General features: G+C 61.1%; 5 protein-coding genes across 5 annotated transcripts; 2 read left to right on the forward strand and 3 right to left on the reverse strand.

The window, feature by feature from the left end:
- Nucleotides 1-774: 774 nt before the first annotated feature.
- On the forward strand, nucleotides 775-2,304 carry MICPUN_84401 (predicted protein; the record flags this gene model as incomplete). Its single annotated transcript, XM_002507862.1, has 1 exon — nucleotides 775-2,304. The coding sequence occupies one exon, from the start codon at nucleotides 775-777 to the stop codon at nucleotides 2,302-2,304; it is 1,530 nt and encodes a 509-aa protein (XP_002507908.1).
- A 182-nt stretch (nucleotides 2,305-2,486) lies between these two features.
- MICPUN_60679 (predicted protein) lies at nucleotides 2,487-2,846 on the reverse strand (the record flags this gene model as incomplete). Its single annotated transcript, XM_002508153.1, has 2 exons — nucleotides 2,487-2,693; nucleotides 2,757-2,846. 2 exons carry the CDS (start codon nucleotides 2,844-2,846, stop codon nucleotides 2,487-2,489), a joined length of 297 nt encoding a protein of 98 aa, XP_002508199.1.
- A 107-nt stretch (nucleotides 2,847-2,953) lies between these two features.
- Nucleotides 2,954-3,622, forward strand: MSD (manganese superoxide dismutase; the record flags this gene model as incomplete). Its single annotated transcript, XM_002507863.1, has 1 exon — nucleotides 2,954-3,622. One exon carries the CDS (start codon nucleotides 2,954-2,956, stop codon nucleotides 3,620-3,622), a length of 669 nt encoding a protein of 222 aa, XP_002507909.1.
- Nucleotides 3,623-3,632: 10 nt separating this feature from the next.
- On the reverse strand, nucleotides 3,633-4,331 carry MICPUN_53076 (predicted protein). Its single transcript, XM_002508154.1, has 2 exons — nucleotides 4,216-4,331; nucleotides 3,633-4,099 (listed from the first exon to the last, which is right to left on the reverse strand). The coding sequence occupies exons 1-2, from the start codon at nucleotides 4,258-4,260 to the stop codon at nucleotides 3,659-3,661; spliced, it is 486 nt and encodes a 161-aa protein (XP_002508200.1). The 5' UTR covers nucleotides 4,261-4,331; the 3' UTR covers nucleotides 3,633-3,658.
- Nucleotides 4,332-4,505: 174 nt separating this feature from the next.
- On the reverse strand, nucleotides 4,506-5,576 carry MICPUN_91456 (predicted protein). Its single transcript, XM_002508155.1, has 3 exons — nucleotides 5,557-5,576; nucleotides 5,258-5,344; nucleotides 4,506-4,935 (listed from the first exon to the last, which is right to left on the reverse strand). The coding sequence occupies exons 1-3, from the start codon at nucleotides 5,557-5,559 to the stop codon at nucleotides 4,624-4,626; spliced, it is 402 nt and encodes a 133-aa protein (XP_002508201.1). The 5' UTR covers nucleotides 5,560-5,576; the 3' UTR covers nucleotides 4,506-4,623.
- Nucleotides 5,577-26,953: the final 21,377 nt, after the last annotated feature.

Consider the following 26,953-nt stretch of genomic DNA (forward strand, 5'->3'; position numbering starts at 1 on the left):
TCAGCAATTGCGGTCAACTCTCAGGTGTATCGGGGGGAACTCTGGGAGAGAGGTAACGCGGTGCGCGGGGGGGTGTATCGGGTCGTCGCGCGCCCTTACCGCTGCTTGAACTGGTTTCTGGCTATCATGTTGTTGCTGTTGTGCTCCCAGACGGCACCAAACTCCTTCGTCTTCCACGACTGTTACGGGGACGGGAGGTGACGCAGGTCAGTCGTGGACAAATTGAGGGGAAACTCTGCGCGCGGGGACGATAGTCGACAATGGGGTTCGGACGAGAAGATTGAGGCGCGGGCTATACCTTGACGTAGGCTTGCATCTGGTTGCTCTTCTCGTCGGCGGCGCGCATCTTCTGGATGCGGAAGTCCGCGGGGGGCCTGGTGGTGAACATCTCGTCCCGATGTGTCTCTCCGCTTTGGGCTCCTCTGCAAAAATGCCGGATTCGGCTGGTCCGGGAAGTCGTTCCTGGACGTGTTTACGCGCTTACAGAGGCCTGTTGAGACCAAGGGGGCGAACTGTGGGTGACGAGTGGCGATGTCTGCGTCGTCTTTTGTGGCTGGAAGTGCCGTCGCGTCTCCCTCAAGACCACTCTCCGACGGAATTGTTTCCCAGGGGTACGAGACCAACGTCTCTCATTTTTCCAGTTCTCCCTCTGCCAGTCCTACCAGTTAGGACCACTGCCGCGGCGACGGAAATAAGTTGCCCGTCCCAGCGGAAGGGGGCAGAGAACAGGTCCCGAGCCACGTCGCTCTGGGAGGCAAGGATCTCATCACAAGCATGGCGACCCTCGCGGACTCCTTTCTCGCGGATCTCGATGACCTTAGCGATGAGGACGATGTCGCGGATGAGCCCGTGAAGGACGAGCCCGCGGAGGATGGCGTGAAGGCGGAGGCGGCGGAGGGACCCGTCAGCGGCGTGGACTTCAGGTCCCTGGACGCCGTCGCAAAGCTGGTTGGCAGCGAGCGATATCGCAGGGTCATCTCTCAGGTGGACGACGCGCTCGCGGCTGACGCCAAAAAGATGGAGGAGGAAGGCGACGCATCTGCGGGCCCAGGCAGCACTCTGGGCGTCGTGGACGAGGGCGCGTACCAGCTCATTGTGGACTGCAACGCGCTGAGCGTCGAGATCGAGAACGAGATCCAGGTGGTGCACAACTTCATCAGGGACAGGTACAGGTCCAAGTTCCCGGAATTAGAGTCGTTGGTGATGCATCCCATCGACTACGCCCGCGTGGTGAAGGCCATCGGCAACGAGATGGACATGACCAAGGTTGAGCTGGAGAGCGTGCTGCCGAGTGCGACAATCATGGTGGTGTCCGTGACGGGGAGCACCACCAACGGGCAGCCACTGAGTGCAGACGACCTCGATACCACCGTGCGCGCGTGTGATGTACAGTTGCAACTCGATGCGGACAAACGCAAGCTCGTCGCACTCGTGGAGGCTCGAATGGACCGCACCGCACCGAACCTGAGCGCGGTGCTCGGCCCGGAGGTTGCGTCTAAGCTGATGTCAGTGGCGGGTGGCCTGGTGGCGCTGTCCAAGATGCCGGCAAATAACGTGCAGGTTCTTGGTCAGAAGAGGAAATCAGCCGCGGGCATGTCCAGTGCGACCGCCGTCAGGGCTGGCGACTTACACGTCGGCTTCATCAACCAGTGTGACATCATCCAGCGCAAGACTCCACCGCCACTTCGCATGCGCGCCGCTCGCTTGGTCGCCGGCAAGTGCACGCTGATGGCTCGGGTGGATGCCTTCGGCGAGGATCCAAGCGGATCGACGGGGCGCAACATGCACGAGGAGATGGTCAAGAAGATAGAGAAGTGGCAGGAGCCCCCCCCGGCCAGGACCGCCAAGCCGCTCGCGATCCCCGGCGGCGAGGTGAAGAAGCGAAGAGGCGGCAAGCGAGCGCGTGCTTGGAAGGAGAGATTTGGCGCGAGTGACATGAGGAAGGCTGCGAACAGGGTCAACTTCAACGTCGCCGAGGAGGAAATCGGATATGAGGGCGAGGGTTTGGGAACACTCGGAACATCCGCGGGGATGGCGGCGGCGAGCGGGAAGCTCAAGCTCACGGCCAAACCCGCGAAGATGAAGGTGCCCAAGAATTTGCAGAAGAAGATGATGAACTACGGCAGTGGTGGCGCAACGAGCGGGCTGTCCTCCTCCCTGGCATTCACGCCAATCCAAGGTATCGAGCTGGTGAACCCAAACGTGAACAAGGACGCAACTTCAGGGACGGACTCGGTCTTTTCAGAGATGAGAGGGTTCCGAAAAGTCAGCGCCGGGACGCTGCAGCGCGAGCTCAAGGACTGACGAATAACCTTACCCGGTTTATAGACTCCATAGCTACTTTCTCTAAGGATACACGGTGCCTTCGGTGCCGAAACGTTAGGCTTCGGTCGCTCTTATATCGGCCTGAACCGAGCACGTCATCGCGCTTTTCGGTGCAGACGTCATCACGCGGCGATCTCAGATCACTCGGCACCCAGGAGGGACTACAACTCAACCTTCCTCGCGCGCTCGGCGAACCCGTGCGAGGCGAGCAACATCTTGATCTCCGTCACGCTCATCTTCTCCAAATTTATCCGCTCTTTTTCCTTTCCGGTCATGTCGAACATCACGAGTTCGGGCGCGTTCCCGGGGATGTATCTCACGCGCACCCCGTCGATGAGCCCCTTGTCCACAGTCTCCTTGAAAAACTCCTTGAGACTGGGGTGCTTGTTGAGTCGTCAGCCGCTGCAAGTCTGGAACTCCATCCTGCTGACGTCGGAGGTTGCGGTGTGTTGCTCTTCTGCAGCCACCAAGGTGACTGCGAAGAGCAGGAACGCCGAGACGAGGACCCCGACACGGGTCATACCCTTTCCGTGCTCCTGAGACTCACCAGATCGAGGAGGGAAGAAATGAAAAAATAACAAGCGGGCAGAAACCACAAAGCGCAGTGCACCGCCGCCGGGTTTTCACCATGCTCCGAACTGCTCGTCGTCTCGCCGGGGCGGTCAGACCGCTCGGCAACGCCCCCCAGGTCCGCACCTTCGTCGCGGCAAAGCTGCCCGATCTCGATTACGACTACGGAGCGCTCGAGCCCGTCGTCAGCGGCGAGATCATGCAGCTGCACCACTCCAAGCACCACAACACGTACGTCACCAACTTTAACGTGGCGATGGAGAAGTACTCTGAAGCGGAGATCAAGGGTGACTACGCCACGATGATCTCCCTTCAGGGAGCGATCAAGTTCAACGGCGGAGGGCACGTCAACCACTCCATTTTCTGGAAGAACCTTGCCCCTGCGAAGGATTGTGCGCCTCCTGACGGAGAGCTCCTTAAGCTCATCGAACGTGACTTTGGCTCTCTCGCCAAGCTTCAAGAAAAGTTTTCCGCGCAGACCGTCGCCGTGCAGGGCTCGGGCTGGGGCTGGCTTGGGTATGATAAGGCTTCGGGTTCGCTCAAGATTGCAACCACCGCGAACCAAGACCCATGTGCAACTGTCGGCTTGACGCCTCTTCTGGGGGTCGACGTCTGGGAGCACGCGTACTACCTGCAGTACAAAAATTTGCGCCCGGACTACGTCAAGGCGGTTTGGGAAATCGTCAACTGGAAGAATGTGGCGGAAAACCTCGCCGCGGCCAAGTAGGTTGCACGTCTTCGTGTCAAGAAAGCCAACTTAAATTCATTCAGCTATGTCGTCGGGCCCCACGATGATCTCCTCCGCCTCCTCGCCCTCCACCTCGATATCATCCTCGTGTTCCTCGTCCTCTACACCCGATGCCTTGAGGATGGCATCGATGCACTCTTGCCTATCGTTGTGCATCGCCTCGTCCAGCGCTGTCCGTCCACCCGCGTTGCACACCGCCGTCTTAGCACCCACACTCAGGAGCTTCTCGACCACCGCCGTGTGCCCGTTGACGCACGCCCAGTGCAGCGCAGTGTTGCCCTGCGCGTTCGCGATGTTGGGGTCCGCCTCCTTCTCCAATAAGAGCTCGACAATCTCCAGATGGCCGTTCGCGGCTGCGAAGAAAAGCGCAGTGCGCCCCTCGACATCGACCGCGTCCACCGACACGCCCTGACTCAGATACTGCTGCACATCTTCCATGTCGCCGTATCTCGCAGCCTGATTATAAACATGAACAGATGGTCAGCCAGGGCAGTCTTCTTGGCCAAGAAAGGCGCCGCGGGGACGCGAGCAGGGGCGGGCGGCGGTGGGAATTTACTATTACGAGTGCTCACCACGACGAAGTCATCCACGGTCTCCTGCGCTGCCTCCGCCGACATGTCGGCTCGTTTCGAAACTATCGACTCAAAGGCTCGAGTGGGATCGACGCGGTGATTCCGATGCGACTAAGTTAGACGCGCCCCGCCAAAAGGTATGCGCAGGCTGCGAAGGATGAATCTTACCAAGCGTTGTGCGGCGCCCCTGCCGGTTGGAATTTGCAACCGACCTCCAAAGAAGGGACGCGCGGGGGGTGCACGGTTGAGCGCAGTGTCCTGTGGGCGAACGAACGCGCGAACGATTTGTTTTTACGCGGTTATCATCACAACGATAAACAGCGCGCTAAACCCTTGCCGAGGCGGATACCCATCCCCTCGGCACAAAGCACTACAAGAGCAAACCCCCAAAGCCGACGTGCGCGCCATTTACTCATCCTCCTCGCTCCTGAGCTTGGCCGACTTGTTGATCACGTTCACGTTGAGCTGCTGCGCACGCTCCACGATCGCCTTGCGGTTCAGAGTGGAGACGTTGTGGGCAACCTCAGCGCAGTATTTCCTGTTGTGCATCATGAGAAGGTCAAGGTCGGCGACGTTGTGGACGACGAACTTGTAGAAGCCGTTGGGGAGCAGGTGCTTGGTCTTCTTGTTGGACCCGTAGCCGACGTTGGGGTGAGGGGGAAGACCCTTGAACTTGCGCCTGAAGCGGCCATCAATACCACGGGGCTTCCTCCAAGACTCCTGTTATCGCGAGGGGGGAATCGGGAGGGGCGAGGTCAGCGCGGGTGCCCGTGAGATGAGCAGGGTGAAAAAATCCCAGAACCCTAGTTTCCGAGCAGGACGCACGCCGCTGGCGGAGACCCGCGTGGGCGGTCGACAATCGGTTCCGAACACGCCGCCGACTCAACGCGTGCAACCAACATGTTCCGTTCCGGCCGATTACCGCACAAACTATCCCACGGAAGACTCGCGCTGCGGACAGAGCAGCGCGCAGATCCGTTCGGGGTCTCGTACACGCGACTGTCCCACTGCCACTCGTGGATTTGCCGGATTCTACACGCACCTTGACGGTGACCTTGCGGTCGCTCTGGAACCGCTTGAACTTAGCGGTTCGCTTCTTGACGATCTTATGCTTGACGAGGGGAGTGACCTGTTGAGCGGGGAGCGTGATGTGAGGCGTCAGCGTCACAGCGACGGAGCGCGAAGCGGAATCTTTTAGGGTCTAGAAAAAGCCGTGAACCCCGGAGGAGGAGGCACATCGCCGGCGGCAAACGAACGCGCCAGCGTCCCCGCCTAGCGACGACGAGGTGAGCTCGACGCGAACGGTACGGAATACTCGTGTGATTGTCGTTGGGGTCGTACCATGGTCCCGTTCCCGTGTGCTACTAAAAGAGGGCAGGATGGCTCGCGCTCCCGGGCTTATAAAGCCTCCCCCACCTGCCCAACCGCGAAATCTGCTCGTCGCCTCGTCCGAGGTCTTGGTTTCCAACTGTTTGCCTGTTGTGTGGGGCTCCGAAATGTGGGATTATTTTCTTCATCCCACGCATCATGGTTCGCGTTTTCGTTGTGATCACCTCTCCTTTGGCACAATGCATGTGATATGTTTATCATGATTTGATGCATCCTGACTAAATCCCCACTGCCCATCGTTTCCCGCCGAGCGATCTGCTTCGCCGTTGTTGCCTTATATTTTCTGTTGTCTGGCCAAAAGCGAGGACCCCCCCGAAAGCCGCGCCAATCGCGCACTAGCAGCGCTTAGTTGACCCAGGGAGTCCTAGCTTTCTCTCCCGGGCAACTTTAGGTATCGCGAACGGGGCGGCCTCCTCGAGAGGGCTTGACTCTCACAGGAGCCAGGGTCGCCGCCCACACACCCTTTGTTGAGTTTCCCAGGGACCCCTCGCGCCTGGCATCGGTTCGAGCACAGCGTCGACCTCGACGCCTCGCCGAAGGCAGGTGCGGGGGCTCTCCTAGGAGGGGACCGCCTCGTGATTGGAGGAGACCGCGAATCGTCTTGTTGTCTTGCTTGTTTGCCCGTTTCGTTGCCTTGTAGCGGTCAGGTGGAGCGGCGATGGCGGTGCCCCGGGTGGAGAGGGTCTCCTGGCGTGGGCTGGCGCCCCGACGGTGCCGAGGGCGCGGCGGAGAGCGCCTGTGGGGGAAACTCACGCAGATACTTATGATGCTTTTATTGGTCGTTGTACCAACGGGTAAGTCATGATCGAACTGGTACATCGCCTAGGGCGTCTCGTCCCTCCATGCGACGCGCGACTCGCGGCGACGCCGCGCAAATTTGCTTGGTGTTTTTTCCATTCTTTCGTGCCGCGATTTTTGAACGAGTCCCCGAACGCGACGTCCCGACTGATCTGACCTGATCCTCTTTGCCGCGTCGCAGTGGGTTATGAGGTGCCCGAGGTGGAGTGGCTTTATCCGAACGAGGGATCGACCGGCGGTGGGGACATTCTCACGGTCGCGGGCACCAATCTCGGGACCCTGAAGCGAATGAAAAACGTGGAGCTTAGATGCAGGGTGGATGCAACCGAGACGGCGACGAGCTATCTGCACGACGACCTGGTGACGTGCGTGACACCTCCCAGAGGGGAAGGTTTCGTGCACGTCGAATTCACGGTGAACGGCGAGACTGTGCAGAGCGAATCGCGATCACGATACCCCAAGGCTGACGGATACCAGTACATAGCAGCTGGCAAGATTGAGAGCATCTTCCCGGTGTACGGCGAGGTTGGCGGGGGCGCGGTGATCGATATCAGGGGTGAAGACCTCAAGCCCTCGTATAGATGCAGGGTGGGAGAGACCGCGATGGGCGCTCATTTCATTTCGAGCACACTGGTCAAATGCGAGGCTCCCGCGCATTACGAGGATGGGGTGACGGTTGATGTGTCAAACCCAAATGGCGTGTTCAATCAGTTCTCTGACGTTGAGTTCCAGTATGCACCGAGGGCGTCGGTGGAGAGCATACAGCCAAGGATGGGCAACTCGCAGGGTGGTACGGTGATGACGGTGAGCGGAAGGAACTTCGCGAGCACCAACGCGCTGAGGTGTCGGGTGGGTACGGTAGAGACCAGTGGGGTGTGGCGGGGATCACATCAGGTTGAATGTGTGTCGCCCGCAATGCAGCCGTCGCCACCCAACTCCAGGCGCGGCCATCCCGTCCAAATATCGTCCAACCAGAAGGACTTCACTTCGAGCGAAGTCAAGTTCGTGTACCAGGAGATGTCTGGGGTGGACGCCGCGTTCCCTGCACAGCTTCCATCTGCAGGTGGCGCGGAGGTGGCAATCCATCTGCCGCTTGCACATCCAATGGAAACCCCCAAGTGCATGTTTGGGGACGCCGAGTCACCCGGCGTGCTGTCTGCTGATTACGTCACGTGCATCAGCCCGTCGATACAGGCAGGATTTCATTCAGTGTACGTGGCGAGGAACGGCCAGGACTTTGAGCGCCTACCAGTTGCCGCCTCCGAGTCCAATGCTGTGTTTGTCGAGGTGAAGCCCGCGGTAGAGGTTCACATCGTTTACCCAGAGGTTGCATTCAACGGAGGTGGAAGCGTGGTGCAGATCACAGGTCGACACTTTGTTTTCGATGATGTGCAGTGCAAATTTGGATGGGTAGGAGTCACTGCGTTCGTGGTGTCATCAGCATTGATCCACTGCGAGGTTCCCGCGGTTGAGTCTGGAGCGTATGCGCTTGAGGTGACACAGCCTGGATCCACAGCGGCAGAACCATTGGTGCGCCCTAACTTCATATTTGACGAGATGCCTCGGGTCACTGGAGTGGCTCCATCGCGCGGCACTGTGAACGGTGGCAACACAGTCATTGCCGCAGGGTATTTTTTCAGCGAGATGCACGAGATGGCATGCAGATTTGGAACCATCGGCCCGGTGTCTGGCGAGTGGATAGCACAGGATGAGTTCCGATGCATAGCCCCTGCACACGCTCCTGAGGTGGTTATATTCGACATCGGCATAGAGAATGATTACCAGACGTACGATGACCCCAACGATCGCGAGGTTTTGTATGAGTACGTGGTGACACCCTCGCTCACAACAGTGACGGACAACAACGACGGAACTGTGACCGTAATTGGGGCAGGGTTTCATCCAGGAGAAAAGGTGTATTGTAACCTGGGCAACAACTTGGGTTTTGTCCCCGGGACTGTTCAGGACTCGAACACCATCCTGTGTACTGTTCCAAATAGCGGAGATGGGATGGAGGACATTGACGAGGCGAACACTGTCATCACAGATGAGTTTGGGAACAGTCTGCTGTCACCCGCTGATCCCGACGACAAGGATGAAGATTTCTTACAGAAATTACCTTCTCAGATCGATACCGTCGGGCCCACTTCGGGGCCTACATTTGGGGGTACTTTCGTGATCGTGCAGGGCATCAATTTCACGCCTCAGACGCTGTGCAAGTTTGGATATCACCCGGCAACAGTGGCGATATTTGTATCGTCGACGCAAATCATGTGTGAGTCGCCACCACATGCATCTGGACTCGGACTTACTGTCGAGGTGTCAACCAACCTGGGTATGAACTGGACCGGCGCGGGTTATATGTTTGCTTACGAGTCAACTGCGCAGCTGGATTACGTGGCACCGAGGCAAGGCTCTATGTTTGGGGGGTCCTTACTCAAGCTAACCGGTTCTGGGATGCGAAATACTGAGTCATTGTCCTGCAGGGTTGGGACGATTTCGCACATCGCGTCCAGGTGGTTATCGTCGTCGGCAACTTCGTGTCAGGTTCCGGCACACCGCGAAGGACCGGTACCTCTAGGCCTCCACTCCAACGCAGCTGACTACGACATGCATGATGTCTCGTTTACCTACACGCCTCCGCCAAACATCACATCCATTTATCCAACAGTTGGCGTTGTGAGAGGAGGCACAAGGGTGACAGTTGACGGCGTGAACTTCCCGTCGAGCGGCAGGGCGATGTGCAAGTTTGGCTCGATTCCTGTAGCAGCACTATCTCGCACGGCTAACCAGATTGTATGTGCAGCTCCTTCAATGAGAGCAGGCATGGCCACAATGGAGGTATCGATTAACAAGCAGGACTTTACCATCACAGGCACGCAATTCCAGTTCGTCGTGCCACCGACTGTGCTCAGTATCAACCCCAAATCTGGTTCTGCTCGAGGTGGTACTATAATTGCAGTCAATGGTGATCACTTCAACACTGAGGGAGACTTCGATGAGGGAACCAACTGTGTATTCTCCAATTTTACCAGTGATGGTTCCAGCGATACGACATACGTCGTGTCATCACGTTTGCTTAAGTGTGAAGCGCCCGCCAGTGATTTGGGTAAATCAAATCTCGAGCTCTCTGTCAACGGATTCGATACCACTATTGACATGCAGGCGTTCAGGTTTGCGCAGTCGCCTGAAGTTGAGGGATTGTACCCGTTGGCGGGTTCTGAACAGGGTGGAGGTATCTTGGTCATGCACGGCTCGTACCTGGGCTTCGTGGACTCGGCCGATGTTATGTGCCGGGTAGGCACTATATCTGGCGTCCATGCATCTCACGTGAGCACCGATGAGATATCCTGCCTCATGCCAGCGCATGCACCGGGAAATGTACCAGTGGAGATAACTTTGAACAGGTTCGATCATACCTTCAACGAGGCCGCGTATCATTACGAAGCCATGATTACCACCCTTGGACCGATCCCAACCCGCGTGCTGGCTGAGGGAGGAGGCGAGATTACGCTATCACTGTGGCCTTCAGAGGATACCGACATGTCCCTGGTTTGCATTGTTGACACATTCCCTGTGCCTGCATCAAAGTTGTCTGCTGGCACATTCCTGTGTATGACCCCACCTAGAGCTCCTGGCTTTGTGGCGCTCGACATGGCGATTGAAGACTCAGACATTTTGTCGCTGCATCCCACTGTGCTGGAATATCAGGTGATACCAACAGTCACAGGGTTGAATCCTACGATCGGAATTGACAGTGGTGTGTCAGTCATCAAGGTAGGTGGTCGACATCTGGTTGGCAATGAGGCATTTTGCCACGTGGGGTACGATTCTCAGGTGCAGGCAGAGATTATATCCTCCGTGCTGGTCAAGTGCGAGGCCCCCGCTCATGAGCCCGGTAGGGTGGTGATTGAGATTAGCACAAGTGATCATGGCGAACAATTCAGCCACAACGACATAATATACGAGTATATTGAGGAGGGTGCTGTGGTGGCAATTGTCCCGCGCGAAGGATCTCAAAGCGGCGGCACTGTGGTGAGGCTAGCTATGAGCAATCTTGATGTTGGCACGGCATCCTTCTTGACATGCAAGTTCGGAACCATCGCTCCACTACGCAGCCGCGCTGCCGGATTAGGAGTGGAGTGTGCGTCACCAGCGCACAAAAGCGGTCTGATTCCAATCGCTGCAAGCTTGAACAGCGAGGTGTGGAGCACATCCGAGCTTGCGTTTGAGTACATGTCGTCTGCGACTGTGTTTGCTGTTGCTCCCGCCTCTGGTCCTGTGTCTGGCGGGACTGTGGTGCATGTGATGGGCAGCAGCCTGGTCGGCGAGAACGTGCTGTGCAGGTTTGGGCTCGAGGTTGTGGCTGGTGAGTACATCGGCGGCAACGAGCTGTGCACGAGTGAAATCAACTCTGCTGTCCTTCCCTCAAACGCCACTGGCCTTTCCACGATGACGCAGCGCTCCGAGCAGTGCATGGGCTGGGTGGAGGTGGCGTGCATGTCACCGCCCCACGCAGCTGGCATTGTGACCGTGGAGGTGAGCGCCACTGACGGCGGCTTCAGCACGAGCAAGGTGGAGTTTGAGTTCCAGCCGAGCGCCACTGTTTTGTCGCTGCAGCCAGCATCTGGGCCATCAGCTGGTGTTGGTGTGGTGAAGGTGGTCGGCGAGCACCTTGTGAGCGCTGAGCCGCTGTGTGGCTTTGGGCTGGCGGACCCTTCGTATGCTGAGGTGGTGTCGTCAGTGCTTGCCAAGTGCGAGGCCCCAGCTCACGAGGCCGGCATGGTGTCGGTTGAGATGAGCATCAGCGGCGCTGGCCAGCAGTTCACCCAGAGTGGTATGATGTACTCGTACACCGAGGAGGCTGCTGTGGTGGCGATCAGTCCGCGTGAAGGGGCGCAGAGCGGCGGCACTGTGGTGCGGCTGGCTCTGAGCTCGGTGGACGCTGATGTGTCTGGATGCAGATTTGGGACCATCGGTCCGCTCAGCAGCCGCGCTGCGGGCGGTGGCGCAGAGTGCGCATCCCCCGCACACGAGGGGGGCATGGTGGCTATCTCAGCCAGCGTGAACAGCGAGGTGTGGAGCACCTCCGAGCTTGCGTTTGAGTACATGTCGTCTGCGACTGTGTTTGCTGTTGCTCCCGCCTCTGGTCCTGTGTCTGGCGGGACTGTGGTGCATGTGATGGGCAGCAGCCTGGTCGGCGAGAACGTGCTGTGCAGGTTTGGGCTCGAGGTTGTGGCTGGTGAGTACATCGGCGGCAACGAGCTGTGCACGAGTGAAATCAACTCTACTGTCCTTCCCTCAAACGCCACTGGCCTTTCCACGATGACGCAGCGCTCCGAGCAGTGCATGGGCTGGGTGGAGGTGGCGTGCATGTCACCGCCTCACGCAGCTGGCATTGTGACCGTGGAGGTGAGCGCCACTGACGGCGGTTTCAGCACGAGCAAGGTGGAGTTTGAGTTCCAGCCGAGCGCCACTGTTTTGTCGCTGCAGCCAGCATCCGGGCCATCAGCTGGTGTTGGTGTGGTGAAGGTGGTCGGCGAGCACCTTGTGAGCGCTGAGCCGCTGTGTGGCTTTGGGCTGGCGGACCCTTCGTATGCTGAGGTGGTGTCGTCAGTGCTTGCCAAGTGCGAGGCCCCAGCTCACGAGGCCGGCATGGTGTCGGTTGAGATGAGCATCAGCGGCGCTGGCCAGCAGTTCACCCAGAGTGGTATGATGTACTCGTACACCGAGGAGGCTGCTGTGGTGGCGATCAGTCCGCGTGAGGGGGCGCAGAGCGGCGGCACTGTGGTGCGGCTGGCTCTGAGCTCGGTGGACGCTGATGTGTCTGGATGCAGATTTGGGACCATCGGTCCGCTCAGCAGCCGCGCTGCGGGCGGTGGCGCAGAGTGCGCATCCCCCGCACACGAGGGGGGCATGGTGGCTATCTCAGCCAGCGTGAACAGCGAGGTGTGGAGCACCTCCGAGCTTGCGTTTGAGTACATGTCGTCTGCGACTGTGTTTGCTGTTGCTCCCGCCTCTGGTCCTGTGTCTGGCGGGACTGTGGTGCATGTGATGGGCAGCAGCCTGGTCGGCGAGAACGTGCTGTGCAGGTTTGGGCTCGAGGTTGTGGCTGGTGAGTACATCGGCGGCAACGAGCTGTGCACGAGTGAAATCAACTCTACTGTCCTTCCCTCAAACGCCACTGGCCTTTCCACGATGACGCAGCGCTCCGAGCAGTGCATGGGCTGGGTGGAGGTGGCGTGCATGTCACCGCCTCACGCAGCTGGCATTGTGACCGTGGAGGTGAGCGCCACTGACGGCGGCTTCAGCACGAGCAAGGTGGAGTTTGAGTTCCAGCCGAGCGCCACTGTTTTGTCGCTGCAGCCAGCATCCGGGCCATCAGCTGGTGTTGGTGTGGTGAAGGTGGTCGGCGAGCACCTTGTGAGCGCTGAGCCGCTGTGTGGCTTTGGGCTGGCGGACCCTTCGTATGCTGAGGTGGTGTCGTCAGTGCTTGCCAAGTGCGAGGCCCCAGCTCACGAGGCCGGCATGGTGTCGGTTGAGATGAGCATCAGCGGCGCTGGCCAGCAGTTCACCCAGAGTGGTATGATGTACTCGTACACCGAAGAGGCTGCTGTGGTGGCGATCAGTCCGCGTGAGGGGGCGCAGAGCGGCGGCACTGTGGTGCGGTTGGCTCTGAGCTCGGTGGACGCTGATGTGTCTGGATGCAGATTTGGGACCATCGGTCCGCTCAGCAGCCGCGCTGCGGGCGGTGGCGCAGAGTGCGCATCCCCCGCACACGAGGGGGGCATGGTGGCTATCTCAGCCAGCGTGAACAGCGAGGTGTGGAGCACCTCCGAGCTTGCGTTTGAGTACATGTCGTCTGCGACTGTGTTTGCTGTTGCTCCCGCCTCTGGTCCTGTGTCTGGCGGGACTGTGGTGCATGTGATGGGCAGCAGCCTGGTCGGCGAGAACGTGCTGTGCAGGTTTGGGCTCGAGGTTGTGGCTGGTGAGTACATCGGCGGCAACGAGCTGTGCACGAGTGAAATCAACTCTGCTGTCCTTCCCTCAAACGCCACTGGCCTTTCCACGATGACGCAGCGCTCCGAGCAGTGCATGGGCTGGGTGGAGGTGGCGTGCATGTCACCCCCTCACGCAGCTGGCATTGTGACCGTGGAGGTGAGCGCCACTGACGGCGGCTTCAGCACGAGCAAGGTGGAGTTTGAGTTCCAGCCGAGCGCCACTGTTTTGTCGCTGCAGCCAGCATCCGGGCCATCAGCTGGTGTTGGTGTGGTGAAGGTGGTCGGCGAGCACCTTGTGAGCGCTGAGCCGCTGTGTGGCTTTGGGCTGGCGGACCCTTCGTATGCTGAGGTGGTGTCGTCAGTGCTTGCCAAGTGCGAGGCCCCAGCTCATGAGGCCGGCATGGTGTCGGTTGAGATGAGCATCAGCGGCGCTGGCCAGCAGTTCACCCAGAGTGGTATGATGTACTCGTACACCGAAGAGGCTGCTGTGGTGGCGATCAGTCCGCGTGAAGGGGCGCAGAGCGGCGGCACTGTGGTGCGGCTGGCTCTGAGCTCGGTGGACGCTGATGTGTCTGGATGCAGATTTGGGACCATCGGTCCGCTCAGCAGCCGCGCTGCGGGCGGTGGCGCTGAGTGCGCATCCCCCGCACACGAGGGGGGCATGGTGGCTATCTCAGCCAGCGTGAACAGCGAGGTGTGGAGCACCTCCGAGCTTGCGTTTGAGTACATGTCGTCTGCGACTGTGTTTGCTGTTGCTCCCGCCTCTGGTCCTGTGTCTGGCGGGACTGTGGTGCATGTGATGGGCAGCAGCCTGGTCGGCGAGAACGTGCTGTGCAGGTTTGGGCTCGAGGTTGTGGCTGGTGAGTACATCGGCGGCAACGAGCTGTGCACGAGTGAAATCAACTCTGCTGTCCTTCCCTCAAACGCCACTGGCCTTTCCACGATGACGCAGCGCTCCGAGCAGTGCATGGGCTGGGTGGAGGTGGCGTGCATGTCACCGCCCCACGCAGCTGGCATTGTGACCGTGGAGGTGAGCGCCACTGACGGCGGCTTCAGCACGAGCAAGGTGGAGTTTGAGTTCCAGCCGAGCGCCACTGTTTTGTCGCTGCAGCCAGCATCTGGGCCATCAGCTGGTGTCGGTGTGGTGAAGGTGGTCGGCGAGCACCTTGTGAGCGCTGAGCCGCTGTGTGGCTTTGGGCTGGCGGACCCTTCGTATGCTGAGGTGGTGTCGTCAGTGCTTGCCAAGTGCGAGGCCCCAGCTCACGAGGCCGGCATGGTGTCGGTTGAGATGAGCATCAGCGGCGCTGGCCAGCAGTTCACCCAGAGTGGTATGGTTTACTCGTACACCGAGGAGGCTGCTTTGGTGGCGATCAGTCCGCGTGAGGGGGCGCAGAGTGGCGGCACTGTGGTGCGGCTGGCTCTGAGCTCGGTGGACGCTGATGTGTCTGGATGCAGATTTGGGACCATCGGTCCGCTCAGCAGCCGCGCTGCGGGCGGTGGCGCAGAGTGCGCATCCCCCGCACACGAGGGGGGCATGGTGGCTATCTCAGCCAGCGTGAACAGCGAGGTGTGGAGCACCTCCGAGCTTGCGTTTGAGTACATGTCGTCTGCGACTGTGTTTGCTGTTGCTCCCGCCTCTGGTCCTGTGTCTGGCGGGACTGTGGTGCATGTGATGGGCAGCAGCCTGGTCGGCGAGAACGTGCTGTGCAGGTTTGGGCTCGAGGTTGTGGCTGGTGAGTACATCGGCGGCAACGAGCTGTGCACGAGTGAAATCAACTCTGCTGTCCTTCCCTCAAACGCCACTGGCCTTTCCACGATGACGCAGCGCTCCGAGCAGTGCATGGGCTGGGTGGAGGTGGCGTGCATGTCACCGCCCCACGCAGCTGGCATTGTGACCGTGGAGGTGAGCGCCACTGACGGCGGCTTCAGCACGAGCAAGGTGGAGTTTGAGTTCCAGCCGAGCGCCACTGTTTTGTCGCTGCAGCCAGCATCTGGGCCATCAGCTGGTGTTGGTGTGGTGAAGGTGGTCGGCGAGCACCTTGTGAGCGCTGAGCCGCTGTGTGGCTTTGGGCTGGCGGACCCTTCGTATGCTGAGGTGGTGTCGTCAGTGCTTGCCAAGTGCGAGGCCCCAGCTCACGAGGCCGGCATGGTGTCGGTTGAGATGAGCATCAGCGGCGCTGGCCAGCAGTTCACCCAGAGTGGTATGATGTACTCGTACACCGAGGAGGCTGCTGTGGTGGCGATCAGTCCGCGTGAAGGGGCGCAGAGCGGCGGCACTGTGGTGCGGCTGGCTCTGAGCTCGGTGGACGCTGATGTGTCTGGATGCAGATTTGGGACCATCGGTCCGCTCAGCAGCCGCGCTGCGGGCGGTGGCGCAGAGTGCGCATCCCCCGCACACGAGGGGGGCATGGTGGCTATCTCAGCCAGCGTGAACAGCGAGGTGTGGAGCACCTCCGAGCTTGCGTTTGAGTACATGTCGTCTGCGACTGTGTTTGCTGTTGCTCCCGCCTCTGGTCCTGTGTCTGGCGGGACTGTGGTGCATGTGATGGGCAGCAGCCTGGTCGGCGAGAACGTGCTGTGCAGGTTTGGGCTCGAGGTTGTGGCTGGTGAGTACATCGGCGGCAACGAGCTGTGCACGAGTGAAATCAACTCTACTGTCCTTCCCTCAAACGCCACTGGCCTTTCCACGATGACGCAGCGCTCCGAGCAGTGCATGGGCTGGGTGGAGGTGGCGTGCATGTCACCGCCTCACGCAGCTGGCATTGTGACCGTGGAGGTGAGCGCCACTGACGGCGGTTTCAGCACGAGCAAGGTGGAGTTTGAGTTCCAGCCGAGCGCCACTGTTTTGTCGCTGCAGCCAGCATCCGGGCCATCAGCTGGTGTTGGTGTGGTGAAGGTGGTCGGCGAGCACCTTGTGAGCGCTGAGCCGCTGTGTGGCTTTGGGCTGGCGGACCCTTCGTATGCTGAGGTGGTGTCGTCAGTGCTTGCCAAGTGCGAGGCCCCAGCTCACGAGGCCGGCATGGTGTCGGTTGAGATGAGCATCAGCGGCGCTGGCCAGCAGTTCACCCAGAGTGGTATGATGTACTCGTACACCGAGGAGGCTGCTGTGGTGGCGATCAGTCCGCGTGAGGGGGCGCAGAGCGGCGGCACTGTGGTGCGGCTGGCTCTGAGCTCGGTGGACGCTGATGTGTCTGGATGCAGATTTGGGACCATCGGTCCGCTCAGCAGCCGCGCTGCGGGCGGTGGCGCAGAGTGCGCATCCCCCGCACACGAGGGGGGCATGGTGGCTATCTCAGCCAGCGTGAACAGCGAGGTGTGGAGCACCTCCGAGCTTGCGTTTGAGTACATGTCGTCTGCGACTGTGTTTGCTGTTGCTCCCGCCTCTGGTCCTGTGTCTGGCGGGACTGTGGTGCATGTGATGGGCAGCAGCCTGGTCGGCGAGAACGTGCTGTGCAGGTTTGGGCTCGAGGTTGTGGCTGGTGAGTACATCGGCGGCAACGAGCTGTGCACGAGTGAAATCAACTCTACTGTCCTTCCCTCAAACGCCACTGGCCTTTCCACGATGACGCAGCGCTCCGAGCAGTGCATGGGCTGGGTGGAGGTGGCGTGCATGTCACCGCCTCACGCAGCTGGCATTGTGACCGTGGAGGTGAGCGCCACTGACGGCGGCTTCAGCACGAGCAAGGTGGAGTTTGAGTTCCAGCCGAGCGCCACTGTTTTGTCGCTGCAGCCAGCATCCGGGCCATCAGCTGGTGTTGGTGTGGTGAAGGTGGTCGGCGAGCACCTTGTGAGCGCTGAGCCGCTGTGTGGCTTTGGGCTGGCGGACCCTTCGTATGCTGAGGTGGTGTCGTCAGTGCTTGCCAAGTGCGAGGCCCCAGCTCACGAGGCCGGCATGGTGTCGGTTGAGATGAGCATCAGCGGCGCTGGCCAGCAGTTCACCCAGAGTGGTATGATGTACTCGTACACCGAGGAGGCTGCTGTGGTGGCGATCAGTCCGCGTGAGGGGGCGCAGAGCGGCGGCACTGTGGTGCGGCTGGCTCTGAGCTCGGTGGACGCTGATGTGTCTGGATGCAGATTTGGGACCATCGGTCCACTCAGCAGCCGCGCTGCGGGCGGTGGCGCAGAGTGCGCATCCCCCGCACACGAGGGGGGCATGGTGGCTATCTCAGCCAGCGTGAACAGCGAGGTGTGGAGCACCTCCGAGCTTGCGTTTGAGTACATGTCGTCTGCGACTGTGTTTGCTGTTGTTCCCGCCTCTGGTCCTGTGTCTGGCGGGACTGTGGTGCATGTGATGGGCAGCAGCCTGGTCGGCGAGAACGTGCTGTGCAGGTTTGGGCTCGAGGTTGTGGCTGGTGAGTACATCGGCGGCAACGAGCTGTGCACGAGTGAAATCAACTCTGCTGTCCTTCCCTCAAACGCCACTGGCCTTTCCACGATGACGCAGCGCTCCGAGCAGTGCATGGGCTGGGTGGAGGTGGCGTGCATGTCACCGCCCCACGCAGCTGGCATTGTGACCGTGGAGGTGAGCGCCACTGACGGCGGCTTCAGCACGAGCAAGGTGGAGTTTGAGTTCCAGCCGAGCGCCACTGTTTTGTCGCTGCAGCCAGCATCCGGGCCATCTGCTGGTGTTGGTGTGGTGAAGGTGGTCGGCGAGCACCTTGTGAGCGCTGAGCCGCTGTGTGGCTTTGGGCTGGCGGACCCTTCGTATGCTGAGGTGGTGTCGTCAGTGCTTGCCAAGTGCGAGGCCCCAGCTCACGAGGCCGGCATGGTGTCGGTTGAGATGAGCATCAGCGGCGCTGGCCAGCAGTTCACCCAGAGTGGTATGATGTACTCGTACACCGAGGAGGCTGCTGTGGTGGCGATCAGTCCGCGTGAGGGGGCGCAGAGCGGCGGCACTGTGGTGCGGCTGGCTCTGAGCTCGGTGGACGCTGATGTGTCTGGATGCAGATTTGGGACCATCGGTCCGCTCAGCAGCCGCGCTGCGGGCGGTGGCGCAGAGTGCGCATCCCCCGCACACGAGGGGGGCATGGTGGCTATCTCAGCCAGCGTGAACAGCGAGGTGTGGAGCACCTCCGAGCTTGCGTTTGAGTACATGTCGTCTGCGACTGTGTTTGCTGTTGCTCCCGCCTCTGGTCCTGTGTCTGGCGGGACTGTGGTGCATGTGATGGGCAGCAGCCTGGTCGGCGAGAACGTGCTGTGCAGGTTTGGGCTCGAGGTTGTGGCTGGTGAGTACATCGGCGGCAACGAGCTGTGCACGAGTGAAATCAACTCTGCTGTCCTTCCCTCAAACGCCACTGGCCTTTCCACGATGACGCAGCGCTCCGAGCAGTGCATGGGCTGGGTGGAGGTGGCGTGCATGTCACCGCCCCACGCAGCTGGCATTGTGACCGTGGAGGTGAGCGCCACTGACGGCGGCTTCAGCACGAGCAAGGTGGAGTTTGAGTTCCAGCCGAGCGCCACTGTTTTGTCGCTGCAGCCAGCATCTGGGCCATCAGCTGGTGTCGGTGTGGTGAAGGTGGTCGGCGAGCACCTTGTGAGCGCTGAGCCGCTGTGTGGCTTTGGGCTGGCGGACCCTTCGTATGCTGAGGTGGTGTCGTCAGTGCTTGCCAAGTGCGAGGCCCCAGCTCACGAGGCCGGCATGGTGTCGGTTGAGATGAGCATCAGCGGCGCTGGCCAGCAGTTCACCCAGAGTGGTATGGTTTACTCGTACACCGAGGAGGCTGCTTTGGTGGCGATCAGTCCGCGTGAGGGGGCGCAGAGTGGCGGCACTGTGGTGCGGCTGGCTCTGAGCTCGGTGGACGCTGATGTGTCTGGATGCAGATTTGGGACCATCGGTCCGCTCAGCAGCCGCGCTGCGGGCGGTGGCGCAGAGTGCGCATCCCCCGCACACGAGGGGGGCATGGTGGCTATCTCAGCCAGCGTGAACAGCGAGGTGTGGAGCACCTCCGAGCTTGCGTTTGAGTACATGTCGTCTGCGACTGTGTTTGCTGTTGCTCCCGCCTCTGGTCCTGTGTCTGGCGGGACTGTGGTGCATGTGATGGGCAGCAGCCTGGTCGGCGAGAACGTGCTGTGCAGGTTTGGGCTCGAGGTTGTGGCTGGTGAGTACATCGGCGGCAACGAGCTGTGCACGAGTGAAATCAACTCTGCTGTCCTTCCCTCAAACGCCACTGGCCTTTCCACGATGACGCAGCGCTCCGAGCAGTGCATGGGCTGGGTGGAGGTGGCGTGCATGTCACCGCCCCACGCAGCTGGCATTGTGACCGTGGAGGTGAGCGCCACTGACGGCGGCTTCAGCACGAGCAAGGTGGAGTTTGAGTTCCAGCCGAGCGCCACTGTTTTGTCGCTGCAGCCAGCATCCGGGCCATCAGCTGGTGTTGGTGTGGTGAAGGTGGTCGGCGAGCACCTTGTGAGCGCTGAGCCGCTGTGTGGCTTTGGGCTGGCGGACCCTTCGTATGCTGAGGTGGTGTCGTCAGTGCTTGCCAAGTGCGAGGCCCCAGCTCACGAGGCCGGCATGGTGTCGGTTGAGATGAGCATCAGCGGCGCTGGCCAGCAGTTCACCCAGAGTGGTATGATGTACTCGTACACCGAGGAGGCTGCTGTGGTGGCGATCAGTCCGCGTGAGGGGGCGCAGAGCGGCGGCACTGTGGTGCGGCTGGCTCTGAGCTCGGTGGATGCTGATGTGTCTGGATGCAGATTTGGGACCATCGGTCCGCTCAGCAGCCGCGCTGCGGGCGGTGGCGCAGAGTGCGCATCCCCCGCACACGAGGGGGGCATGGTGGCTATCTCAGCCAGCGTGAACAGCGAGGTGTGGAGCACCTCCGAGCTTGCGTTTGAGTATATGTCGTCTGCGACTGTGTTTGCTGTTGTTCCCGCCTCTGGTCCTGTGTCTGGCGGGACTGTGGTGCATGTGATGGGCAGCAGCCTGGTCGGCGAGAACGTGCTGTGCAGGTTTGGGCTCGAGGTTGTGGCTGGTGAGTACATCGGCGGCAACGAGCTGTGCACGAGTGAAATCAACTCTGCTGTCCTTCCCTCAAACGCCACTGGCCTTTCCACGATGACGCAGCGCTCCGAGCAGTGCATGGGCTGGGTGGAGGTGGCGTGCATGTCACCGCCCCACGCAGCTGGCATTGTGACCGTGGAGGTGAGCGCCACTGACGGCGGCTTCAGCACGAGCAAGGTGGAGTTTGAGTTCCAGCCGAGCGCCACTGTTTTGTCGCTGCAGCCAGCATCCGGGCCATCAGCTGGTGTTGGTGTGGTGAAGGTGGTCGGCGAGCACCTTGTGAGCGCTGAGCCGCTGTGTGGCTTTGGGCTGGCGGACCCTTCGTATGCTGAGGTGGTGTCGTCAGTGCTTGCCAAGTGCGAGGCCCCAGCTCACGAGGCCGGCATGGTGTCGGTTGAGATGAGCATCAGCGGCGCTGGCCAGCAGTTCACCCAGAGTGGTATGATGTACTCGTACACCGAAGAGGCTGCTGTGGTGGCGATCAGTCCGCGTGAGGGGGCGCAGAGCGGCGGCACTGTGGTGCGGCTGGCTCTGAGCTCGGTGGACGCTGATGTGTCTGGATGCAGATTTGGGACCATCGGTCCGCTCAGCAGCCGCGCTGCGGGCGGTGGCGCAGAGTGCGCATCCCCCGCACACGAGGGGGGCATGGTGGCTATCTCAGCCAGCGTGAACAGCGAGGTGTGGAGCACCTCCGAGCTTGCGTTTGAGTACATGTCGTCTGCGACTGTGTTTGCTGTTGCTCCCGCCTCTGGTCCTGTGTCTGGCGGGACTGTGGTGCATGTGATGGGCAGCAGCCTGGTCGGCGAGAACGTGCTGTGCAGGTTTGGGCTCGAGGTTGTGGCTGGTGAGTACATCGGCGGCAACGAGCTGTGCACGAGTGAAATCAACTCTACTGTCCTTCCCTCAAACGCCACTGGCCTTTCCACGATGACGCAGCGCTCCGAGCAGTGCATGGGCTGGGTGGAGGTGGCGTGCATGTCACCGCCTCACGCAGCTGGCATTGTGACCGTGGAGGTGAGCGCCACTGACGGCGGCTTCAGCACGAGCAAGGTGGAGTTTGAGTTCCAGCCGAGCGCCACTGTTTTGTCGCTGCAGCCAGCATCTGGGCCATCAGCTGGTGTCGGTGTGGTGAAGGTGGTCGGCGAGCACCTTGTGAGCGCTGAGCCGCTGTGTGGCTTTGGGCTGGCGGACCCTTCGTATGCTGAGGTGGTGTCGTCAGTGCTTGCCAAGTGCGAGGCCCCAGCTCACGAGGCCGGCATGGTGTCGGTTGAGATGAGCATCAGCGGCGCTGGCCAGCAGTTCACCCAGAGTGGTATGATGTACTCGTACACCGAGGAGGCTGCTGTGGTGGCGATCAGTCCGGGTGAGGGGGCGCAGAGCGGCGGCACTGTGGTGCGGCTGGCTCTGAGCTCGGTGGACGCTGATGTGTCTGGATGCAGATTTGGGACCATCGGTCCGCTCAGCAGCCGCGCTGCGGGCGGTGGCGCAGAGTGCGCATCCCCCGCACACGAGGGGGGCATGGTGGCTATCTCAGCCAGCGTGAACAGCGAGGTGTGGAGCACCTCCGAGCTTGCGTTTGAGTACATGTCGTCTGCGACTGTGTTTGCTGTTGCTCCCGCCTCTGGTCCTGTGTCTGGCGGGACTGTGGTGCATGTGATGGGCAGCAGCCTGGTCGGCGAGAACGTGCTGTGCAGGTTTGGGCTCGAGGTTGTGGCTGGTGAGTACATCGGCGGCAACGAGCTGTGCACGAGTGAAATCAACTCTGCTGTCCTTCCCTCAAACGCCACTGGCCTTTCCACGATGACGCAGCGCTCCGAGCAGTGCATGGGCTGGGTGGAGGTGGCGTGCATGTCACCGCCCCACGCAGCTGGCATTGTGACCGTGGAGGTGAGCGCCACTGACGGCGGCTTCAGCACGAGCAAGGTGGAGTTTGAGTTCCAGCCGAGCGCCACTGTTTTGTCGCTGCAGCCAGCATCCGGGCCATCAGCTGGTGTTGGTGTGGTGAAGGTGGTCGGCGAGCACCTTGTGAGCGCTGAGCCGCTGTGTGGCTTTGGGCTGGCGGACCCTTCGTATGCTGAGGTGGTGTCGTCAGTGCTTGCCAAGTGCGAGGCCCCAGCTCACGAGGCCGGCATGGTGTCGGTTGAGATGAGCATCAGCGGCGCTGGCCAGCAGTTCACCCAGAGTGGTATGATGTACTCGTACACCGAGGAGGCTGCTGTGGTGGCGATCAGTCCGCGTGAGGGGGCGCAGAGCGGCGGCACTGTGGTGCGGCTGGCTCTGAGCTCGGTGGACGCTGATGTGTCTGGATGCAGATTTGGGACCATCGGTCCGCTCAGCAGCCGCGCTGCGGGCGGTGGCGCAGAGTGCGCATCCCCCGCACACGAGGGGGGCATGGTGGCTATCTCAGCCAGCGTGAACAGCGAGGTGTGGAGCACCTCCGAGCTTGCGTTTGAGTACATGTCGTCTGCGACTGTGTTTGCTGTTGCTCCCGCCTCTGGTCCTGTGTCTGGCGGGACTGTGGTGCATGTGATGGGCAGCAGCCTGGTCGGCGAGAACGTGCTGTGCAGGTTTGGGCTCGAGGTTGTGGCTGGTGAGTACATCGGCGGCAACGAGCTGTGCACGAGTGAAATCAACTCTGCTGTCCTTCCCTCAAACGCCACTGGCCTTTCCACGATGACGCAGCGCTCCGAGCAGTGCATGGGCTGGGTGGAGGTGGCGTGCATGTCACCGCCCCACGCAGCTGGCATTGTGACCGTGGAGGTGAGCGCCACTGACGGCGGCTTCAGCACGAGCAAGGTGGAGTTTGAGTTCCAGCCGAGCGCCACTGTTTTGTCGCTGCAGCCAGCATCCGGGCCATCAGCTGGTGTTGGTGTGGTGAAGGTGGTCGGCGAGCACCTTGTGAGCGCTGAGCCGCTGTGTGGCTTTGGGCTGGCGGACCCTTCGTATGCTGAGGTGGTGTCGTCAGTGCTTGCCAAGTGCGAGGCCCCAGCTCACGAGGCCGGCATGGTGTCGGTTGAGATGAGCATCAGCGGCGCTGGCCAGCAGTTCACCCAGAGTGGTATGATGTACTCGTACACCGAAGAGGCTGCTGTGGTGGCGATCAGTCCGCGTGAAGGGGCGCAGAGCGGCGGCACTGTGGTGCGGCTGGCTCTGAGCTCGGTGGACGCTGATGTGTCTGGATGCAGATTTGGGACCATCGGTCCGCTCAGCAGCCGCGCTGCGGGCGGTGGCGCTGAGTGCGCATCCCCCGCACACGAGGGGGGCATGGTGGCTATCTCAGCCAGCGTGAACAGCGAGGTGTGGAGCACCTCCGAGCTTGCGTTTGAGTACATGTCGTCTGCGACTGTGTTTGCTGTTGCTCCCGCCTCTGGTCCTGTGTCTGGCGGGACTGTGGTGCATGTGATGGGCAGCAGCCTGGTCGGCGAGAACGTGCTGTGCAGGTTTGGGCTCGAGGTTGTGGCTGGTGAGTACATCGGCGGCAACGAGCTGTGCACGAGTGAAATCAACTCTGCTGTCCTTCCCTCAAACGCCACTGGCCTTTCCACGATGACGCAGCGCTCCGAGCAGTGCATGGGCTGGGTGGAGGTGGCGTGCATGTCACCGCCCCACGCAGCTGGCATTGTGACCGTGGAGGTGAGCGCCACTGACGGCGGCTTCAGCACGAGCAAGGTGGAGTTTGAGTTCCAGCCGAGCGCCACTGTTTTGTCGCTGCAGCCAGCATCCGGGCCATCAGCTGGTGTTGGTGTGGTGAAGGTGGTCGGCGAGCACCTTGTGAGCGCTGAGCCGCTGTGTGGCTTTGGGCTGGCGGACCCTTCGTATGCTGAGGTGGTGTCGTCAGTGCTTGCCAAGTGCGAGGCCCCAGCTCACGAGGCCGGCATGGTGTCGGTTGAGATGAGCATCAGCGGCGCTGGCCAGCAGTTCACCCAGAGTGGTATGATGTACTCGTACACCGAAGAGGCTGCTGTGGTGGCGATCAGTCCGCGTGAGGGGGCGCAGAGCGGCGGCACTGTGGTGCGGTTGGCTCTGAGCTCGGTGGACGCTGATGTGTCTGGATGCAGATTTGGGACCATCGGTCCGCTCAGCAGCCGCGCTGCGGGCGGTGGCGCAGAGTGCGCATCCCCCGCACACGAGGGGGGCATGGTGGCTATCTCAGCCAGCGTGAACAGCGAGGTGTGGAGCACCTCCGAGCTTGCGTTTGAGTACATGTCGTCTGCGACTGTGTTTGCTGTTGCTCCCGCCTCTGGTCCTGTGTCTGGCGGGACTGTGGTGCATGTGATGGGCAGCAGCCTGGTCGGCGAGAACGTGCTGTGCAGGTTTGGGCTCGAGGTTGTGGCTGGTGAGTACATCGGCGGCAACGAGCTGTGCACGAGTGAAATCAACTCTGCTGTCCTTCCCTCAAACGCCACTGGCCTTTCCACGATGACGCAGCGCTCCGAGCAGTGCATGGGCTGGGTGGAGGTGGCGTGCAGGTCACCGCCCCACGCAGCTGGCATTGTGACCGTGGAGGTGAGCGCCACTGACGGCGGCTTCAGCACGAGCAAGGTGGAGTTTGAGTTCCAGCCGAGCGCCACTGTTTTGTCGCTGCAGCCAGCATCCGGGCCATCAGCTGGTGTTGGTGTGGTGAAGGTGGTCGGCGAGCACCTTGTGAGCGCTGAGCCGCTGTGTGGCTTTGGGCTGGCGGACCCTTCGTATGCTGAGGTGGTGTCGTCAGTGCTTGCCAAGTGCGAGGCCCCAGCTCACGAGGCCGGCATGGTGTCGGTTGAGATGAGCATCAGCGGCGCTGGCCAGCAGTTCACCCAGAGTGGTATGATGTACTCGTACACCGAGGAGGCTGCTGTGGTGGCGATCAGTCCGCGTGAGGGGGCGCAGAGCGGCGGCACTGTGGTGCGGCTGGCTCTGAGCTCGGTGGACGCTGATGTGTCTGGATGCAGATTTGGGACCATCGGTCCGCTCAGCAGCCGCGCTGCGGGCGGTGGCGCAGAGTGCGCATCCCCCGCACACGAGGGGGGCATGGTGGCTATCTCAGCCAGCGTGAACAGCGAGGTGTGGAGCACCTCCGAGCTTGCGTTTGAGTACATGTCGTCTGCGACTGTGTTTGCTGTTGCTCCCGCCTATGGTCCTGTGTCTGGCGGGACTGTGGTGCATGTGATGGGCAGCAGCCTGGTCGGCGAGAACGTGCTGTGCAGGTTTGGGCTCGAGGTTGTGGCTGGTGAGTACATCGGCGGCAACGAGCTGTGCACGAGTGAAATCAACTCTGCTGTCCTTCCCTCAAACGCCACTGGCCTTTCCACGATGACGCAGCGCTCCGAGCAGTGCATGGGCTGGGTGGAGGTGGCGTGCATGTCACCGCCTCACGCAGCTGGCATTGTGACCGTGGAGGTGAGCGCCACTGACGGCGGCTTCAGCACGAGCAAGGTGGAGTTTGAGTTCCAGCCGAGCGCCACTGTTTTGTCGCTGCAGCCAGCATCTGGGCCATCAGCTGGTGTTGGTGTGGTGAAGGTGGTCGGCGAGCACCTTGTGAGCGCTGAGCCGCTGTGTGGCTTTGGGCTGGCGGACCCTTCGTATGCTGAGGTGGTGTCGTCAGTGCTTGCCAAGTGCGAGGCCCCAGCTCACGAGGCCGGCATGGTGTCGGTTGAGATGAGCATCAGCGGCGCTGGCCAGCAGTTCACCCAGAGTGGTATGATGTACTCGTACACCGAGGAGGCTGCTGTGGTGGCGATCAGTCCGCGTGAGGGGGCGCAGAGCGGCGGCACTGTGGTGCGGCTGGCTCTGAGCTCGGTGGACGCTGATGTGTCTGGATGCAGATTTGGGACCATCGGTCCGCTCAGCAGCCGCGCTGCGGGCGGTGGCGCAGAGTGCGCATCCCCCGCACACGAGGGGGGCATGGTGGCTATCTCAGCCAGCGTGAACAGCGAGGTGTGGAGCACCTCCGAGCTTGCGTTTGAGTACATGTCGTCTGCGACTGTGTTTGCTGTTGCTCCCGCCTATGGTCCTGTGTCTGGCGGGACTGTGGTGCATGTGATGGGCAGCAGCCTGGTCGGCGAGAACGTGCTGTGCAGGTTTGGGCTCGAGGTTGTGGCTGGTGAGTACATCGGCGGCAACGAGCTGTGCACGAGTGAAATCAACTCTGCTGTCCTTCCCTCAAACGCCACTGGCCTTTCCACGATGACGCAGCGCTCCGAGCAGTGCATGGGCTGGGTGGAGGTGGCGTGCATGTCACCGCCCCACGCAGCTGGCATTGTGACCGTGGAGGTGAGCGCCACTGACGGCGGCTTCAGCACGAGCAAGGTGGAGTTTGAGTTCCAGCCGAGCGCCACTGTTTTGTCGCTGCAGCCAGCATCCGGGCCATCAGCTGGTGTCGGTGTGGTGAAGGTGGTCGGCGAGCACCTTGTGAGCGCTGAGCCGCTGTGTGGCTTTGGGCTGGCGGACCCTTCGTATGCTGAGGTGGTGTCGTCAGTGCTTGCCAAGTGCGAGGCCCCAGCTCACGAGGCCGGCATGGTGTCGGTTGAGATGAGCATCAGCGGCGCTGGCCAGCAGTTCACCCAGAGTG

The sequence above is a fragment of the Micromonas commoda genome, chromosome 8 (assembly GCF_000090985.2).
Source record: "Micromonas commoda chromosome 8, complete sequence".
Classification (NCBI taxonomy): Eukaryota; Viridiplantae; Chlorophyta; class Mamiellophyceae; order Mamiellales; family Mamiellaceae; genus Micromonas; species Micromonas commoda.

Bases quoted from the DNA above. Each gene is read 5' to 3' on its own strand.
- MICPUN_53076 (XM_002508154.1), bottom strand. From the start codon at position 4,260: ATGTCGGCGGAGGCAGCGCAGGAGACCGTGGATGACTTCGTCGTG. The intron at 4,100-4,215 runs GTGAGCACTCGT...GTTTATAATCAG, and splicing joins CCGTGGATGACTTCGTCGTG to GCTGCGAGATACGGCGACAT.
- MICPUN_91456 (XM_002508155.1), bottom strand. The intron at 4,936-5,257 runs GTGCGTGTAGAA...TCGCGATAACAG, and splicing joins ACCGCAAGGTCACCGTCAAG to GAGTCTTGGAGGAAGCCCCG.